This window comes from Poromitra crassiceps (genome assembly GCF_964638095.1).
Source record: "Poromitra crassiceps genome assembly, chromosome: 15".
Classification (NCBI taxonomy): Eukaryota; Metazoa; Chordata; class Actinopteri; order Beryciformes; family Melamphaidae; genus Poromitra; species Poromitra crassiceps.
Window position 1 is genome coordinate 44995289 of NC_139634.1, and position 20859 is coordinate 45016147.

Below are 20859 nucleotides of genomic sequence, written 5' to 3' on the forward strand. Positions count from 1 at the left end.
TCAGTGATTCTTCCATCGACCTTTCCCAGCATCTGCAATGAGTTTAATGTCTCCAAATGATTTATTGATGTTACAATGACACACACGCACACACACACACACACACACACACACAGACACACACACACACACACACACACACACACACACACACACACACACACACACACACACAGACACACACACACACACACACACACACACACACACACACACACACACACACACACACACACACACACACACACACACACACACACACACATATACACCACCGTTACCTTGTCCCAATGAACTTGCAGGACTCTCTTCTGACCCTTGACCTCATTGACCTTGCAGGCACCATCATGACCCCCAACTACGTGAGCAACGTGTCAGCGGACGTGTCTCTGTGGTGTAACTGTGAGGGGAGCGGGAACCAATGGCAAGACTGTCTGAGACTCCAGAGCATGTTCACACACAACCCCTGCCTACGTGAGTCACATGTTCACACACAACCCCTGCCTACGTGAGTCACATGATCACACACAACCCCTGCCTACGTGAGTCACATGTTCACACACAACCCCTGCCTACGTGAGTCACATGTTCACACACAACCCCTGCCTACGTGAGTCACATGATCACACACAACCCCTGCCTACGTGAGTCACATGATCACACACAACCCCTGAGTCACATGTTCACACACAACCCCTGCCTACGTGAGTCACATGATCACACACAACCCCTGAGTCACATGATCACACACAACCCCTGAGTCACATGATCACACACAACCCCTGAGTCACATGATCACACACAACCCCTGAGTCACATGATCACACACAACCCCTGCCTACGTGAGTCACATGATCACACACAACCCCTGCCTACGTGAGTCACATGTTCACACACAACCCCTGCCTACGTGAGTCACATGATCACACACAACCCCTGCCTACGTGAGTCACATGTTCACACACAACCCCTGCCTACGTGAGTCACATGATCACACACAACCCCTGCCTACGTGAGTCACATGATCACACACAACCCCTGCCTGTGTGAGTCACATGATCACACACAACCCCTGCCTGTGTGAGTCACATGATCACACACAACCCCTGCCTGTGTGAGTCCCCACCGGATGATGTTATGTTCACACAGCTCCATTCAATAAGGCCCTACTTGCCTTATACACAAGGTTGTTGCCCGTCGAGACGGACTATTCGTGTTCTTAAAAATGGCATAGTTTTGAATTCCGAGCCGTTTTTGTCATGCCAGGCAGAGCCTGTCTCGGCCCGTCTTTTCCATTGACAATGGCCATTGTCGTTCTCCCGCTTCCCAGCGGCGAAACGGCGCCCTCTCTGCTGTGTCTATGGGTGGAAACCCGTCATTACACATTCGGAAGAACATAAATTACAGGCTCTGGCATGACAGAAACGGCTCGGAATTCGAAACTGTGCAATGTTGTCCGAATCATGGAATCATGAAAAGGCCCACGACGCAAAAATGTCATAAAAACAATAGTCACCGTCAAAGCTGCTTTGGGGGGAAATTCTAAGTTAATCCAAAAAAACAAAGAAAAAGAGTTGAGGCTAATTTCAACACACCAACATCTATTGAACATTCCTGGATGTTGGATTTTTTTTTTTTTTTTACGTCATTTGGCAGACGCGTTTATCCAAAGCGACACATTTTTGTCACCAATAGAGAAATCAATTACGCAACACAGTCTATGACAGCTACAACTTCTGAAGGAATAGTGGTAAAGATTTTATTTTTTATTTTATTTTTTGAGAGAGAGAGAGAGAGAGAGAGAGAGAGATAGAGAGAGAGGGAGAAAGATGTTAGTGTAAGAAGGGCCCAGATGCAGCATGAAAAGTTGTGTTTTTAGTCTTTGCCGAAAGATCGGCAGTGATGCGGCCGTCTTGGCATGATGTTGGATCTTCTCATGATGTTCGCTATGAATTGAACTCAGAATAGTATGGGTGTAGAGGGGGGAGGGTGGGGGGGGGGCTGTCAAGTCGTCCGGCTGTCAATCAATCAAAGCAGCTGTCAATAAGGCCGTCGATACACATTGAGCCTGTCTGTCCAAACACTAAAGCACAGCTCAATGCATCGACGGCTTCCCACAAAACGCTGTGATTCATCAAGATGCCCACAGCCACAGTCATAAAGCTGCCGGGCAGACATGCACACACACTAGGGCTGGGCGATTAATCGAATTTTAATCATGATTACGATTTGGGATGTCCACGATTATGAAAACAAGATAATCGACATACAACGATTTTGCGGCTCTTGTCACTCTCGTTCTGTCTTGTGTTGTAAAATCAAGCGCACCCTTTCCTTTGCAGCGGTGTGCTCGGCCCCTCCCCCAAAGCCCAAAACACACACACACCGCTCGAGTTGGGAATGACTCTCATGTGAACAGAGAGCCACTGCAAGTTTCTCCTCCTTATTTCCGTGGTAGCACAATAATAAGATGAGAGAAGTCACAGAAAGAGAGCCGCTGGTCGAGAAGAGAGGTAAAACAACGTATGTGGGGTGGACACATCAAGAGCGATGCGAATATACAGCACGGAATTGCGATGCGAGTTTTGACCCACCTGTCAATCACAGCCACAGACTTGGAACAAACAGTGCAAGATACGCGCGGTCGTAGCTGCACATCCCAACACAACCTCTCGCTCTTTCTTTAATCACTTGAAATCCACTCACAAAGTGGTCTATGACCAAGCAATAAACGCTAAACGAACAAAGAAACAAAGCCCCATCTAGTTACTGCCACCGCATACAGTCATCGATTCAGGAGGACACTCTTTACAATGCGACCGCATATTCAACAGCTAACGAGCTCACAGATAAACATTAACAATAGCCTATTATGAACCTAAACGACGTAAGTCGCTTTGGATAAAAGCATCTGCCAAATGAGTAATTTAATGTAATGTAAACGAACGTTACTAGTGTTCTCATTTGGTTAGTTTTGAGGTTTAAGGACTACTAGTTCAGATGTTTACCAACATATTGAATGTAGATTAATAGTTGCAGTTGGTTGTGGCAGTTCACTGCAACATAGTAGGCCTACATATACTGTATATTTATTTTAGTTTTTATTTTATTTCTAAATCTTTGCACTTTTATTATTTATTTTCACTTATTTATTTTCAATTATATCTAAAATCCAAAGACATCCAATGTTAAATAAAAAGCCAGTGTAAATGTTCAATAAATTCATGATGTTCTCAATGTCAATGAGTAATCGTGTTAAATAATCGTGATCTCAATATCAATCAAAATAATCGTGATTATGATTTTTGCCATAATCGTGCAGCCCTAACACACACACACACACACACACACACACACACACACACACACACACACACACACACACACACACACACACACACACACACACACACACACACACACACAGTGACATACTGTATGCCTGTCTGCTGTGTCTCATGCAGGTGGATGGCTTAGTAACGGTCACTTTAAAAGGACTTTATATATTTTGCACTTTATGTGGTTGTTTTTCTGCATTGCTTTGTCTTCTGCTATTGATGTGGGCACTGTGCTGCATACTTGGACTAAGTCAAATTCCCCATTCGTAATCTGATTACTTACTGTGAAGTGTATCGCGATCATCCCGATCGCGACTCTTCTCGTCCCTGGCACCGCAATGGTGGAATGAGCTCCCCCCTATATGGTCAGGACTGCCGCTTCACTGCCAATCTTTCGGCAAAAACTTAAAACACACCTTTTCAGGCTCTACCTGGCCCCTTCTTGAACTAACATCTTTTATCTCTTTCTCTCAAAAAAAAACCTATTCCTTCAAGAGTTGTAGCTGTCATAGATTATGTTGCATAGTTGATTTCTGTATTGTTGACCAAATGTTTTATTGTAAGTCGCTTTGGATAAAAGCATCTGCCAAATGACGTAATGTAATGTAAAGTAATGTAAAGTGAATCTTGAATGCTGCGCCTCATGCAGGTAACTCTATCAGCTGGATGGGGAGCCCCCAACCCCCCGGCCCCCAGCCTGCACACATCACCCCACCTCCACCACCCAGACCTTCCCCGCTGCTCCAGGAGGATGAGCTGCTGAGCAACAACCACCTCCCTGAACACAACAACATTGTGAGTACACACATTGTGCAAATTGCACAGAATTTAGCAGCGCACTCTGCCAGGTCCCCAGCAGGACACCCGCCAAGTTTGAAGTCGATCGGAAGAATGGTTCTGGAGATTTTGTGTTGCCAGTAGGTGGCGTTGTGACTATGCGCGTGTGTGAAATTCACTAAATGTGCCAACCCCCTATGTGCACGCCCAAAGTTTGAAGGCGATCGGAGCAATGGTGTGCGAGTTATGCCCATTTAAAACTTTGCAGTACGGTAGCACCCCCTATGGGTGAATGTTTTTGTTTCTTTCTTGCCAGACCCCTGAAAAGTGTTTCGGCAAAGTTTGGAGGCAATCAGAGCATTAGCATTTAGCTGCTAGCCCAACCCAGGCAGACAGGATCGGGGATTCAATCCCCGCAGTGAACGCACATCTGAACAGACCTCTCCGTACCTGCTCTTGAATCCCCAATCCTGTAAGAGTAGATCCACAGCACCTTCTACTGGTGAGTTAGATCATTGAGATATATTATTGGTTTTCCCCCACACCCTACTGACACAACGCTACCAGAACTAATGTTTTGTGGGCATTAACTGTACTGTATATACCTACCCATTTTCAATCCCATTTTCTGTATCCACCTTATTTCTAGCGGCCATGATGGCTATGCGTTTTTCTTCCGGTGTGATCCTCCCAGCCTTGTTGCTGACAGCTTGACACCCATCTGGACGAACGGAGCAAATCACTAATCAGGTCCAGCTTGGCAAAAATCTCGTAGATAAATATCCCTTTAAGAGCGCAGTGCATTCATGGGTAATCGCCGACTGTGGCTAATATTAGCCGCTAGTTAGTTATGTTACATGGCAGTAAAACGCCACTGAATGACCAAATTGATATAACTTTTACTGAGGATAGCCTACGGCTGAAACGTTTGTCTCTGTCTTGTTGCTGCTGTGCAGAATAAACTTTGTGTGAATCTATTTGTGAGTGCTGCTGTGGTCTATGGACTATAGACTCCCATCACCTTCATATAACTTTTAACCATTTCGGGCAAAATCGTTTCCATAGCGTTGGTTAGTTGTTTATAACGTGGCTGGCTATATTTCTAACGTTCTATCTATCTATCTCTGCACACTGAAAATACTGGGAGGCAGGCCATAGCGTCTCTGTCGATGATTTGATTCGACAGTTCTGGGCACTGGCGTTGGCGTTGGCCAATCCTGGCGTGTTCCACCCCCAAATCGATTGCGTTCTGGCGCCACGCAAGTGGCTTCCAGGACGAAGAGACTCTCTGAGCCTCGCGCCACTAACGTTATTTTAGAGCAGCGCAGTAAATACAATATTCCTGGAACGCGAGTTTAACAAAACAGTTCCTCTGCATTCTACATCAAATAAAGACATTACTGTTTGTTTTATTTGATATGTTACATGCTTATTGGCCAAGTTATGTTCAATTCAGCCAGGGTACAAGGGAGTATAGGCGGCCATCTTTTCAAATCAAGTAGAATACCGTTTTAGGAAATGGCAAGCTGCAACAATAAGTCACGTTAAACCGGAACTTGTACCCACAATTATTTGTACAGCGGGGCATTCAAACATAAGGTGGATAGGATCAAATCATGTGTGACTCACTAAAGAGACATGGACAGCTTTACAGTGTTCATGTCAAACGTCCTCACTGGCTCATACAGTGAATCTGGTCTTTGTGTGGTTTTTAGTGGCTTCACACCTGCTGTGAGTGGCCACACGGCCAGAGATCATGTGACATTTCAACTCACTTTGACTCACTTTGATGTGATTGGCTCTCGGCCAGAGAGTGTACGGTGGCCAGCAGGGACAAAGCTTGAGAACAGACCAAGGTATTTCCATGTTATTGTCTCAAAATGTTACCAGCCAGTGTGGCGGGTGACCCCTACTGATTTCTCCACCAAAGACAAATTTTACTGACATTTGCTGCTTTGTGGGAGGCCGGGGGGATTTGAAACCCTGGATGTTGAAGGCATCTTGACTGTGTCAGCTTAGTTTCTCCCATCCAAACACACAGCACATGAAGGCATCTCGACTGTGTCAGATTCATGTCTCCCAGCCAAACACACAGCACATGAAGGCATCTCGACTGTGTCAGATTCATGTCTCCCAGCCAAACACACAGAACATATGGCTCCCAGACATATTCTGGGCCCAAAGTGTTTTGGTTCCAGGCCATGCAGGGGGATCAGATTGTAGTTTGCCAACACGGAGACATGCAGAGAACCACAGGCGAGATGGTAAAGCGGGCGGGCGCTGGAAGGTACCGACACGTGTTCTGTGGGGCTCGTACCTCCGGGCTGGTAGGTACCGACACGTGTTCTGCGGAGCTCGTACCTCCGGGCTGACCGTGGCCAACAGTGAGCATTAAACATGGTCCAGTCCCATCCCGGTGCTGGCTGGCTACTGGAACCTTGGCCAGACCACAGCCTCTTCCCTGGCTCCCAGCTCTCAGCATGCCTCACTGCCAGAGATAATCTGTCCACCAGACAAGAGGGCAGTCCAACTCGCTCTCTTCCTCTCTACCTCCCTCCTCTCTCTCTCTCTCTCTCTCTCTCTCTCTCTCTCTCTCTCTCTCTCTCTCTCTCTCTCTCTCTCTCTCTCTCTCAATTCAATTTCAATTCAATTTCAAATAGCTTTATTGGCATGAAAAGACAGTGCTTATATTGCCAAAGCAAATATACATATTAACAGTACAACAATAAGGATATTATAATAATAAATGAATGTACAGTCGGAGATGTATAATGTACAAACAGTCAAAATTTACAGTCAAAGATATATGTACATGTAAACTTCCCCAAAAAATGGGGCATTCTGACTTAAAATGTTTACAGTTGTTCATCAGGTAAACAAACAGTAATTGTCAAATAGAAAATAAAAATAAAAATAAAATAAATAAAATAAGTAAAATAAATCAAATAAGAATAAGAGTAAAAAATGAAATAAAATAAAAATAAAATAAAATAAAAATAAAATGAGCTGGTGTGTTTCACTGGATGTCTCTGAGGTTGTGGCAGGAGGCCAGATATTTAGCTGCCAATATGCAGCAGTTTGGTTTTTCTCCTAATAGGTATTTAAGCTTGTCTCTTTCTGATTGTGTTTCGAATTCTTGGTATTTGTGTATAATTTTGGGGAAGAATGATGCTCTAATTTCTGCATATTTGTCACAGTGTAGTAGAAAGTGTGTCTCTGTCTCTACTGTGTTCTGTGTGCACCGTGAACATAGCCTGTCCTCCCTGGGTAGCCAGGTCTGTCTGTGGCGACCGGTCTCTAGGGCCAGGCTGTGTCCACTGACTCTGTACCTAGTCAATGTCTTTCTTAATTTGTCATCAGTCACGGTGGTCAGATATTCTGCCACCGTGTACTGTCTGTTTAGGGCCAAATAGCACTCCATTTTACTTTGAGTTTTTGTGGTGTCTTTCCAATGGGTGATGTATTTGTCCTTTTGTCTTGTTATAATTTGGTTGGGCCAGATTGTCTGTGGGGTGTCCTGAGGCTCTGTAGGGTTGGTTGAGGTTAGGGGACTGAGTCTCAGGACTAGTTGGCAGAGGGGACTCTTGTCTTGGTTCATCTCGTGGTGTTTTAGGGCTTTGTGGTGGAAGGTTTGGGGGTCGCTTGTTTTTAGGTGATTATAGAATTTGATAGTTCTTTTTTCAATTTTTATTTGGAGGGGGTATTGGCCTAATTCTGCTCGACAGGCATTATTTGTGGTTTTCCTATGGAGGTGTAGTATACTTTTACAAAAGTCCAAATTAAGTGTTTCGATTGGATGTTTGTCCCAATTTGTAAAATGTTGGTATTTGCTCAGCGGTCCCCAAACTTCGCTGCCATATAGAGCAATGGGTTCTATGACTGATTTCAGAATATTTAGCCAGGTTTTAATGGGAATGTCTATTTTAATGTTTCTTTTGATTGCATAGAATGCTCTTTTTGCCCTGTCTCTTAGGTCATTCACAGCCGTGATGAAACTACCCGTGGTGCTGATATTTAGGCCTAAATATGTGTAATTTTTTGTATGTTGTAGTTCAACCGTGTCCAAATAGAATTTGTAAGTGTGATCATGATGTCCAGATCTTTTTTGGAATATCATTATGTTTGTTTTCTTTAGGTTCACTGTCAGGGCCCAGGTCTGACAGAACCTGTGCAGGTTATCTAAGTGCTGCTGTAGTCCTTCCTTGGTGGGAGACATCAGTACTAGATCATCTGCATATAGCAGGCACTTGATTTCTGTGTCGTGTAGGGTGATACCGGGGGCTGATGATTGTTCGATTATTTTGGCCAATTCATTTATATAAATGTTGAATAGAGTGGAGGACAGATTGCAGCCCTGTTTCACTCCTCGTTCCTGGGAAAAGGAGTCTGTTTGCTTGTCGCCAATTCTGATAGCACATTTGTTGTTTGTGTAAATTGATTTAATTAGGTCGTATGTTTTGCCCCCGACACCCATTTCAATTAATTTGTAGAGAAGACCGTTATGCCAAATTGAATCGAATGCTTTTTTGAAGTCTACAAAACATGCAAAGATTTTGCCTTTGTTTTGGTGTATTTGTTTGTCAATTAGGGTGTGGAGGGTGAAGATGTGGTCTGATGTGCGGTAATTTGGGAGAAATCCAATTTGACTTTTACTCAGGGTGTTGTGTTCGTCAATGAAGTGCATTAGTCTGCTGTTTATAATGCTGCAGAACAGTTTTCCTAAATTACTGTTAACACAGATTCCTCTATAATTATTTGGGTCAAATTTGTCACCGTTTTTGTAAATTGGTGTGATTAATCCCTGGTTCCAGATATCTGGGAAGATGCCTGCAGCTAGGATAGTGTTGAAAAGTTTTAGGATGGCCAATTTGAATTTGTTGTCTGAGTATTTGATCATTTCATTTGGAATTGCATCAGCACCACAGGCCTTTCTGGGTTTAAGGTTGTTTATTTTTTCATCTAATTCGTTTTCTGTGATAGGGCTGTCACAGGGATTCTGATAGTCTTTAATTGTTGATTCAAGGGTTTGTAATTTTTCTTGTATTTGTTTTTGTTCTGGGTTGTTTGTTGTTTTGCTGAAAAGTTTAGCAAAGTGATTTGTCCAGATGTCACCACTTTGGATTGCCAAATCATCGTTTATTGGCTTGTTTAGGGCTTTCCAATTTTCCCAGAATTTATTGGAGTTGATTGATTCTTCAATTATGTTAAGTTGATTTTGGGTGTGCTTCTCCTTTTTTGTCCTCAGGGTATATTTGTATTGTTTTAGTGTTTCCCCATAGTGAAGGCGTATCATTTGGTTGTCAGGGTCTCGATGTTTCTGATTGGATACTTTTCTCAGTTCTTTCCGTAGGTTTTTACATTCTTCGTCAAACCATTTGTTATCATTTGATCTTTTTGGGTTTCTCTTTTTCTTTAAGCCTGTTAATTTAGCTGATTTATCAAATATAGTATTTAAGTTTGTAACGGCCAAATTCACACCTTCATTATTGATGGGGAATGATGTCAGTAGGAACTGGTCTAGGAGTGATTGGATTTGTTGGCTGCTAATTGCCTTTTGGTAGTTTTCTAAGTTGTCTGTATTCCATCTATAGGGCTGAGGAGTAGGGTGTAGCTTGTCGGGCTGGTTTGTTACTGAATTGGGTTGTGTTCTCTTCAGGTATGTGGTTATTTTGCTGTGATCTGAGAGGGGTGTTAAGGGGCTGACTGTGAATGCTCTAATAGACTCGAGGTTGAGGTCAGAAATACAATAGTCGACCGTGCTGCTGCCATGAGATGAGCTGTGGGTGTATCTTCCCAGGGAGTCCCCTCTTGTTCTGCCATTGACTATGTAGAGACCCAGTGTGCGACAGAGTTGTAGGAGTTGTGTCCCATTTGTGTTGGTTAGTTTGTCATAGCTGTTTCTGGTGGGGTAAGTGGGGAGAGGGGGGTTGTTGCTATCTAGTATATGTTTATCCCCATGTGTATCGATGGTGTCTGGTTTGTCTGCTGTTCTAGCGTTTAGGTCACCACAGACCAGGACACTTCCTTGGCTCTGGAACTGGTTTATCTCCTCTTCGAGAATGGAGAAACTATCCTCATTGAAATAGGGTGACTCGGATGGGGGAATGTATGTAGGGCAAAGGAAGATATCTTTATCAGTTGAAATGTTTTGCTTTTTAATTTTTAGCCAGATGTAGAATTCTCCCCTTTTAATTAATTCTATTGAGTGTGTTAGCTGAGATTTGTACCAAATGATCATTCCTCCCGAGTCCCTGCCCTGAGTCACCCCCTTCATTTTGGTAGATGGGACAATAATCTCCCTGTAACCTAGTGGACATCCAGTGGAAACATCACTTTTACACCAAGTTTCCTGAAGGACAATGATATCTACATCATGAATCTCCTTCAGGAACTCTGGGTGTCTGCTCTTCAATCCAAATGCAGAGGAGCGTAGCCCCTGTATGTTCCAACAAGCAATAGAAAATGATTGCATGGTTGATTCTTTACATTTTGAATGGGAGAAACTTGTGCAACCAGAGGGCATCGACCAGAACTAGAACTAAGCGTGGGCATTTATTTTCCGTGTGAGTGTGCGGGTGTGTGCGGGTGTGTGCGTGTGTCTGCGTGTGTGTGTTTGTTTTGGGTGCATGTATATGTGTGTGTGTGTGTGTGTGTGTGTGTGTGTGTGTGTGTGCGCGCATGTGCATTTTATGGTGTAAGAATGTATTTTACTTTTCTTACCAGCGGTCCATTAAGTGGGAGCAGAGTAGGGTTAGCATATGCTGAATGTCACTCAGTTCACTGGAGGGGGCGGGGCTGGTTGCTCCTCTCACAGCCTGGGCATAGCTCTGTCTGTTGGTCTGTGGTTCTTCACGGGGTGGTGTTGGTGCGTGGGGGAGGAGGGGGGTATGCCTGGCTTGGGGGTGTCTGAAGCTGGGCTGGGGGGTTCGTGGTGGGTGTTGAGGCTGGTGGTACTGGGGTTGGTGGTGGTGTGGTCGTGGTTGCGGGGTCCAGGGTGTTGGTCTAGGGTGGCGTTCCGGTGGTCCCTGGGGGGCGGGGGCTACTCTGCTGTTCTCGGGTGGGGGGGTTGCGGTGTGGTTCAGGGCGACGTCCTTTAGGGTTTTGGCGAAGGTTGGGACTGTCTGCTTGTAGAGGTGGACGTGGTCATATAGACTGTTCGAGTCGAGGGTTGGGTGGTGTGCCAGGGTCACGTTGGTCTTCCGGTCACAGTCCTGGGAGAGGCTGGCATTGATCCGCTGGATGGTCGCGGGGTGGAAGTCCTTTCGCTGTAGGAGGGTGGACATCACAATCTTGGAGTTGGGGAAGTTTCTGGAGGCCTTTTCAATCACTCCTCTGAGTGACGTGGCCACCCTCTCTTGCTGGGCCCGCAGGTCGTTGGTGCCCGTGTGGATTATGATGTGTGTGGGGGTGCCCAACTTGGCTTCAGTCAGCAGCTCCAGGGTTCTTCCTGTTGTCGGGCACCACACTTTCTCCACATGATGGTCAGGAAATAGTTGGCTTTCCTCAATGAATTTCCCATTTGAGTCCATTAATAGCACAATCTTTGGTTTGGGGAGGGGGCTGGGTTGTGCTCGTGTTGGAGGAGGAGTGGCGGGGGTAGGCTGGGCTGGAGGGGTGGGCTGGGCTGGAGGGGTGGGCTGGGCTGGTGGGGAGGGAGAGGTAGGTGGGGGGTAGCCAGGTCTGTCTGTGGCGACCGGTCTCTAGGGCCAGGCTGTGTCCACTGACTCTGTACCTAGTCAATGTCTTTCTTAATTTGTCATCAGTCACGGTGGTCAGATATTCTGCCACCGTGTACTGTCTGTTTAGGGCCAAATAGCACTCCATTTTACTTTGAGTTTTTGTGGTGTCTTTCCAATGGGTGATGTATTTGTCCTTTTGTCTTGTTATAATTTGGTTGGGCCAGATTGTCTGTGGGGTGTCCTGAGGCTCTGTAGGGTTGGTTGAGGTTAGGGGACTGAGTCTCAGGACTAGTTGGCAGAGGGGACTCTTGTCTTGGTTCATCTCGTGGTGTTTTAGGGCTTTGTGGTGGAAGGTTTGGGGGTCGCTTGTTTTTAGGTGATTATAGAATTTGATAGTTCTTTTTTCAATTTTTATTTGGAGGGGGTATTGGCCTAATTCTGCTCGACAGGCATTATTTGTGGTTTTCCTATGGAGGTGTAGTATACTTTTACAAAAGTCCAAATTAAGTGTTTCGATTGGATGTTTGTCCCAATTTGTAAAATGTTGGTATTTGCTCAGCGGTCCCCAAACTTCGCTGCCATATAGAGCAATGGGTTCTATGACTGATTTCAGAATATTTAGCCAGGTTTTAATGGGAATGTCTATTTTAATGTTTCTTTTGATTGCATAGAATGCTCTTTTTGCCCTGTCTCTTAGGTCATTCACAGCCGTGATGAAACTACCCGTGGTGCTGATATTTAGGCCTAAATATGTGTAATTTTTTGTATGTTGTAGTTCAACCGTGTCCAAATAGAATTTGTAAGTGTGATCATGATGTCCAGATCTTTTTTGGAATATCATTATGTTTGTTTTCTTTAGGTTCACTGTCAGGGCCCAGGTCTGACAGAACCTGTGCAGGTTATCTAAGTGCTGCTGTAGTCCTTCCTTGGTGGGAGACATCAGTACTAGATCATCTGCATATAGCAGGCACTTGATTTCTGTGTCGTGTAGGGTGATACCGGGGGCTGATGATTGTTCGATTATTTTGGCCAATTCATTTATATAAATGTTGAATAGAGTGGAGGACAGATTGCAGCCCTGTTTCACTCCTCGTTCCTGGGAAAAGGAGTCTGTTTGCTTGTCGCCAATTCTGATAGCACATTTGTTGTTTGTGTAAATTGATTTAATTAGGTCGTATGTTTTGCCCCCGACACCCATTTCAATTAATTTGTAGAGAAGACCGTTATGCCAAATTGAATCGAATGCTTTTTTGAAGTCTACAAAACATGCAAAGATTTTGCCTTTGTTTTGGTGTATTTGTTTGTCAATTAGGGTGTGGAGGGTGAAGATGTGGTCTGATGTGCGGTAATTTGGGAGAAATCCAATTTGACTTTTACTCAGGGTGTTGTGTTCGTCAATGAAGTGCATTAGTCTGCTGTTTATAATGCTGCAGAACAGTTTTCCTAAATTACTGTTAACACAGATTCCTCTATAATTATTTGGGTCAAATTTGTCACCGTTTTTGTAAATTGGTGTGATTAATCCCTGGTTCCAGATATCTGGGAAGATGCCTGCAGCTAGGATAGTGTTGAAAAGTTTTAGGATGGCCAATTTGAATTTGTTGTCTGAGTATTTGATCATTTCATTTGGAATTGCATCAGCACCACAGGCCTTTCTGGGTTTAAGGTTGTTTATTTTTTCATCTAATTCGTTTTCTGTGATAGGGCTGTCACAGGGATTCTGATAGTCTTTAATTGTTGATTCAAGGGTTTGTAATTTTTCTTGTATTTGTTTTTGTTCTGGGTTGTTTGTTGTTTTGCTGAAAAGTTTAGCAAAGTGATTTGTCCAGATGTCACCACTTTGGATTGCCAAATCATCGTTTATTGGCTTGTTTAGGGCTTTCCAATTTTCCCAGAATTTATTGGAGTTGATTGATTCTTCAATTATGTTAAGTTGATTTTGGGTGTGCTTCTCCTTTTTTGTCCTCAGGGTATATTTGTATTGTTTTAGTGTTTCCCCATAGTGAAGGCGTATCATTTGGTTGTCAGGGTCTCGATGTTTCTGATTGGATACTTTTCTCAGTTCTTTCCGTAGGTTTTTACATTCTTCGTCAAACCATTTGTTATCATTTGATCTTTTTGGGTTTCTCTTTTTCTTTAAGCCTGTTAATTTAGCTGATTTATCAAATATAGTATTTAAGTTTGTAACGGCCAAATTCACACCTTCATTATTGATGGGGAATGATGTCAGTAGGAACTGGTCTAGGAGTGATTGGATTTGTTGGCTGCTAATTGCCTTTTGGTAGTTTTCTAAGTTGTCTGTATTCCATCTATAGGGCTGAGGAGTAGGGTGTAGCTTGTCGGGCTGGTTTGTTACTGAATTGGGTTGTGTTCTCTTCAGGTATGTGGTTATTTTGCTGTGATCTGAGAGGGGTGTTAAGGGGCTGACTGTGAATGCTCTAATAGACTCGAGGTTGAGGTCAGAAATACAATAGTCGACCGTGCTGCTGCCATGAGATGAGCTGTGGGTGTATCTTCCCAGGGAGTCCCCTCTTGTTCTGCCATTGACTATGTAGAGACCCAGTGTGCGACAGAGTTGTAGGAGTTGTGTCCCATTTGTGTTGGTTAGTTTGTCATAGCTGTTTCTGGTGGGGTAAGTGGGGAGAGGGGGGTTGTTGCTATCTAGTATATGTTTATCCCCATGTGTATCGATGGTGTCTGGTTTGTCTGCTGTTCTAGCGTTTAGGTCACCACAGACCAGGACACTTCCTTGGCTCTGGAACTGGTTTATCTCCTCTTCGAGAATGGAGAAACTATCCTCATTGAAATAGGGTGACTCGGATGGGGGAATGTATGTAGGGCAAAGGAAGATATCTTTATCAGTTGAAATGTTTTGCTTTTTAATTTTTAGCCAGATGTAGAATTCTCCCCTTTTAATTAATTCTATTGAGTGTGTTAGCTGAGATTTGTACCAAATGATCATTCCTCCCGAGTCCCTGCCCTGAGTCACCCCCTTCATTTTGGTAGATGGGACAATAATCTCCCTGTAACCTAGTGGACATCCAGTGGAAACATCACTTTTACACCAAGTTTCCTGAAGGACAATGATATCTACATCATGAATCTCCTTCAGGAACTCTGGGTGTCTGCTCTTCAATCCAAATGCAGAGGAGCGTAGCCCCTGTATGTTCCAACAAGCAATAGAAAATGATTGCATGGTTGATTCTTTACATTTTGAATGGGAGAAACTTGTGCAACCAGAGGGCATCGACCAGAACTAGAACTAAGCGTGGGCATTTATTTTCCGTGTGAGTGTGCGGGTGTGTGCGGGTGTGTGCGTGTGTCTGCGTGTGTGTGTTTGTTTTGGGTGCATGTATATGTGTGTGTGTGTGTGTGTGTGTGTGTGTGTGTGTGTGTGCGCGCATGTGCATTTTATGGTGTAAGAATGTATTTTACTTTTCTTACCAGCGGTCCATTAAGTGGGAGCAGAGTAGGGTTAGCATATGCTGAATGTCACTCAGTTCACTGGAGGGGGCGGGGCTGGTTGCTCCTCTCACAGCCTGGGCATAGCTCTGTCTGTTGGTCTGTGGTTCTTCACGGGGTGGTGTTGGTGCGTGGGGGAGGAGGGGGGTATGCCTGGCTTGGGGGTGTCTGAAGCTGGGCTGGGGGGTTCGTGGTGGGTGTTGAGGCTGGTGGTACTGGGGTTGGTGGTGGTGTGGTCGTGGTTGCGGGGTCCAGGGTGTTGGTCTAGGGTGGCGTTCCGGTGGTCCCTGGGGGGCGGGGGCTACTCTGCTGTTCTCGGGTGGGGGGGTTGCGGTGTGGTTCAGGGCGACGTCCTTTAGGGTTTTGGCGAAGGTTGGGACTGTCTGCTTGTAGAGGTGGACGTGGTCATATAGACTGTTCGAGTCGAGGGTTGGGTGGTGTGCCAGGGTCACGTTGGTCTTCCGGTCACAGTCCTGGGAGAGGCTGGCATTGATCCGCTGGATGGTCGCGGGGTGGAAGTCCTTTCGCTGTAGGAGGGTGGACATCACAATCTTGGAGTTGGGGAAGTTTCTGGAGGCCTTTTCAATCACTCCTCTGAGTGACGTGGCCACCCTCTCTTGCTGGGCCCGCAGGTCGTTGGTGCCCGTGTGGATTATGATGTGTGTGGGGGTGCCCAACTTGGCTTCAGTCAGCAGCTCCAGGGTTCTTCCTGTTGTCGGGCACCACACTTTCTCCACATGATGGTCAGGAAATAGTTGGCTTTCCTCAATGAATTTCCCATTTGAGTCCATTAATAGCACAATCTTTGGTTTGGGGAGGGGGCTGGGTTGTGCTCGTGTTGGAGGAGGAGTGGCGGGGGTAGGCTGGGCTGGAGGGGTGGGCTGGGCTGGAGGGGTGGGCTGGGCTGGTGGGGAGGGAGAGGTAGGTGGGGTGGGGGGGGTTGGCTGGGCTGGTGGGGAGGGAGAGGTAGGTGGGGTGGGGGGGGGTGGACTGGGCTGGAGAGGTAGGTGGGGTGTGGTTCTGCTTTGATAGGGGGGAGCTGCATGCAGAGTGGGTGCTTAGGTGCTCCTGTAGGCTGTCTACATCTCTCTCTCTTCTTTTCAGCTTCTCCTTCACTAGAGTCAGGTCATTCTTACAGATGTCTTTCTCTCTCTGAAGCTCTCTCACCTCGTTTGTTAGGTCAGCTAGTTTCTTCTCATAGTTGTCTCTCTCCTGTTGGGCGCTCCTCAGCTGTACTGTTAGACTGTTGTCCTGTTCTCTCATCTTGCTGGTTAGGAGTTCCTCTAGGTTGTCAGGCTGTTGCTTGTTGACCTGTTCCCTGAGCTGCACTATTTCAACCTCCAGTTGAGAAAACTGTTCTTTCAGTAGGGCCATGGTGTGGGTTATCTGGGTTTGGTCTGAGTGGGAGGGGGGGCCATGTTCTCTTTCAGGTGCTAACGCTGTCTTGGAGCTGCTGGGGGGCTGGGTGATGGCTTTGTTCTCCTCGGTAGTGGTGTTGTTTGTGTCTGCCTCTGGCTCAGGGAAGGGGGTGTGGCTCAGATTTGTCTTTTCTGATAGTGCTTTCTCCTTTATGGTCTGGAAGTCTTTTTCAAAATGTCTCAGGTTGCCCTGTACCATAGCAGTCCCGTTCTTATACAAGTTGACTGTAATCATGTGACTATCAGGGTCTTCAACCTCTTTTATTTTTAATTTCCAGCCATGTTGGATTCCCCCCCTTTCGACATGCTGGTAGTGGGAGCGAATTGCTGTGTGCCATGCTTCTGGTTGGTCTGTGTAGAAGATGAGGTTACTCACATCACCGTTTTTGTAGGTGTCTGCAAATAGGCTCTCTGGCTTCTGCTGCATCAGCTTGTGTTTGTGTTGATTCCTGGTCTTGATGTTCTTTTTGGCCTCTGTAGGGTAGAGGATGAGCTCAGTACTCATCAGGGCCGGGGTCATGGTGCTGGTGGTCTCTGTTGTTCTGCTCTGCTGCTGTACCTGGTCGGTGGGTGGGGGAGGTGCAGCTATTGTCTCTTCTGTAGTAGAGTGGTCAGGGGAGGCCAGGTTGGAAAGTTGCCTTTCTTCTGCTGTGGTTCTCATGTTGTTTTCTTGTTGTTCTCTTGTTTTTCCTGTTTTTTTTTTTTTTTTTTTTTGCCCAGATCTTTGTAGAAAGTTGCTTCTTATTGTTTCTTGTTGAGGTCGATGCAAAATTTAAGAGTTTATCCCATTTCAAAATGCAAAAGAAACTTGAAAGTTCAGGAGCTCATTTTGGCTGCTGCTGCTGCTGCTGCTGCTGCTGCTTCTCTCTCTCTCTCTCTCTCTCTCTCTGTGAGCAGATTAGGCAAGGTGCATCAGTCAGGCTTCATTAGTATGAATTTATTCAAGCCCATCTGCACCCCCCCCCCCCCCCCCCCGTTTCCCATCGTCCCTCTAATCCCTCCCTCCCTTTCTTCCTTCATTCTTTCCTTCATTCCTTCATCCCTTCATTCCTTCCTTCCATCCTTCCGTCCTTCCGTCCTTCCTTCTTTCCTAGATTAGCCTTCATTGTCCCTCTTAGAAGAAATGTGTCTTGGGCATTCGAGAAAACATAGGTGTCATCACACACACACACACACACACACACACACACACACACACACACACACACACGGTGTGTCTCCAGCACATTGCCTACACGTCCGTACTCCAATGCTCCAATGCTCCATTAAACAATGCGGTATGCATACTTGAAACATGTCGGTTATGTATAAATAAAATATAAAACTGTCTGACAGGGGGAGAAAGTACAATCTCTGAACATGACTGACTTCCACGTCATTACCGTAAGTGACTGAATTCAGTCAACACAAAAACATACCGTAGGCCTAATGCAGGGGGGGGTCGTATGTATTCTAATAAACGCCCCGGCGGTTAACGGAGGCCATTGACTCAGACCCCCTGCGGTTATTGGAGACTCAGCGGCAATTGGGGATTCAGCTGTTATTGGAAGTTTTACGGTGTGTATATATATATATATATATATATATATATTAGGGCTGTCAAACGATTCATTTTATTAATCGCGATTAATCGCATCTTTGTATCGCATGTTTAAAATGCCATTATTTTGCATTTCAAAGCATTTTTAATTAGATATTAATCATTATTACCAGTGTGTCGTGATTGGGAATCAAATGAATGCAAATAAATGTACTTTGTGATCTTGAATTTTAGATTTATTTTCAATTGAAGTGGAATGTAGACCGGAGGTAACAATGTCTACAAAATATATCTAGAACCAATACTTCCGGCGGCGGCGCTGTGGAGCAGTCGAAACCCAAAATGACACAGCCGAAGAAGGCTGTGTCTGAGCTAAAAACTTTGGCACTTCCATGTGAATAATGGCTCAGTATTGGAAACTGTGTATATTGATAACGTGTATATCGCGGGAAGCCATTGGAGCCGACCTCCCAGTGGTTAGTAGACCCGTGCATCCAAGACTCTGAAGGAAGAATGAGTGATGAGTCTAGCTAGCTGGCTGCTAGCTGGCCGCTAGCTACTTTTAGGTGATCGCTCGGCTCAAACTCGATGAACTTCGGTGATATTTTAATTCCGTTTACACAAGGTGCAAACTACGGCTCTTGACTTGTCCACTGTGCCACTTGGGGAGTTTTTTTTATGGTGTTATGGTGTTATGGTGGGCCTTAATCGCATCGCGATTAACGCGTTAACGCTGACAGCCCTAATATATATATATATATATATACACATACATACACACACACACACACACACACACACACACATAATCCATATATATGTGTGTAAAGTGCTAACATCTAAGGTCAGGCTGGTACTCTTTCCTGCAGTAGGTACTCTATTGCACAGCACATTCCTATTTACTAAAACGTCTGTTAGATATTCCACAGATGCTCGGGCTGCACAATTAATACAATATTAATTTGCCTCGTTCGCTTGTTCATTTGTTCATTGGTTCATTCCTTCCTGCACCTCCTCTCTTTCACCCACTCTTCCTACCTCTTGTTTCCTCAAGCATTGGCCTACATTGTAAAGCCCATTCCCACACACACACACACACACACACACACACACACTTTGTGCTCCCCCTTCACTCAGCTCCTTGTCTTGTCTCTCAAAGAAGCTTAGCTTGTTTCTCGAAAGTGATTTTTCCACCTTGGTCGGCCATCTGAAGGGTTTCACTTTAAAACACTGAATATCCATTCTGGCACCTCGTGTTCACGGCTCACCGTTTTAGCAGGGCGTGTGTGTGTGTGTGTGTGTGTGTGTGTGTGTGTGTGTGTGTGTGTGTGTGTGTGTGTGTGTGTGTGTGTGTGTGTGCGCGTGTGTGTGTGTGTGTGTGTGTGTGTTAAAGGCCCGGGTTGATGGAGTGTTTAAAAATGGCTGCTACTTTGTGAAGAAAGACAATCCAATCTGCGGTAATTTGGGCAACACTTCAGTTGGTGTCATTTCCATTTGTCACTTTGGAGATCCATCTTGATCATCTCTGTTTGGAACAGAGCTCTTGGTTTTGGTTGCCACACCTCTGTGTGAGTTCACACACACACACACACACACACACACACACACACACACACACACACACACACACCTTTCTGTGAGTTCACACACACACACACACACACACACACACACACAAACACACACACACACACACACACACACACACACACACACCTCTCTGTGAGTTCACACACAGCCAGCGGCGCTGCCTGCCTGGGAAAAACAAGCCAATTAAGCAGAATAAAGTCATATAAGGAATGAAAGGCCCCCTCCAGTCAGTTTTCCTACCTGTGTTGGTGTTTGTATATTTGTACGTCATCTGATTCTGCGCCAAATAACTTACTCGTTTCGTTTCGTTTAAAAAAAAATCGTTTACTCTAATAGCTGGTTCCACTCCACTGCAGGATCATGGCGGCAGCCCTGTGTTCCAAAAAGCAGAAGCGCGTTGTCTTTTGCCTTCAATACTCTTTCTCTGTGCTAAAGCTCAGGTTAGGCCAGAAAGACCAGAACGTTAGCTTAGCACTTATAGCTGCAAGCCGCATTATTGCTTACAGTTCAACAACCGGCTAACGGATTCCAAAGCTGATGGGCTTATTGGAAAGAACGTGACTCGACCTGGTTAACAAGGGAATCTTTTGGTCACTGACATTCTGAGCCCGGTGTTACAGCAGCAGCCAGTGGGTTAGCTAACATAGCTAATAGCTGCTAGTTAACAAGCCAGCTCATCCTCATTCATGTTGTATAACTAGCTATAGCTATAAAGTTAGCGTTCCATTGAGTCATACGTCATCCTTCCATTTTAACTACTTAACTTTTTGAACTTGAGCACAAAATGTGGTTATTTGTAAGAAAGAAAAAGAAAAAGAAAAAAACATCGGCTAATCAACATGGCCAGGTCATGACCAACACATAAAATGAAAATTACAATTACAAAATACACTGGAGGGGGCCTTGAAGCTACATTCATGGCATTTCAGAATGACCTTTCTGTGGACTTTGTTTGAACCTAGTGATGATACATTTGATGACCTTTTTCATATCAACGACTCCTAATTTAGTCCACATTAGGCCCATGGACCACATTGCACATTGTATCATAGCGT

The 20859-nt window shown here is 45.1% G+C and overlaps 1 protein-coding gene across 1 annotated transcript in view; it reads left to right on the forward strand.

Moving 5' to 3' along the window:
* LOC310790247 (GDNF family receptor alpha-4-like) overlaps positions 1 to 20859 on the forward strand; it is a gene marked incomplete at both ends in the record, with an annotated part of 61019 nt that overhangs the window by 37518 nt on the left and 2642 nt on the right. The window contains 2 exons of the mRNA XM_083651913.1: positions 340 to 474; positions 3988 to 4133. Of these exons, the coding sequence (XP_083508039.1) occupies positions 340 to 474; positions 3988 to 4133 (281 nt within the window). The remainder of the gene's footprint in view (positions 1 to 339; positions 475 to 3987; positions 4134 to 20859) is intronic.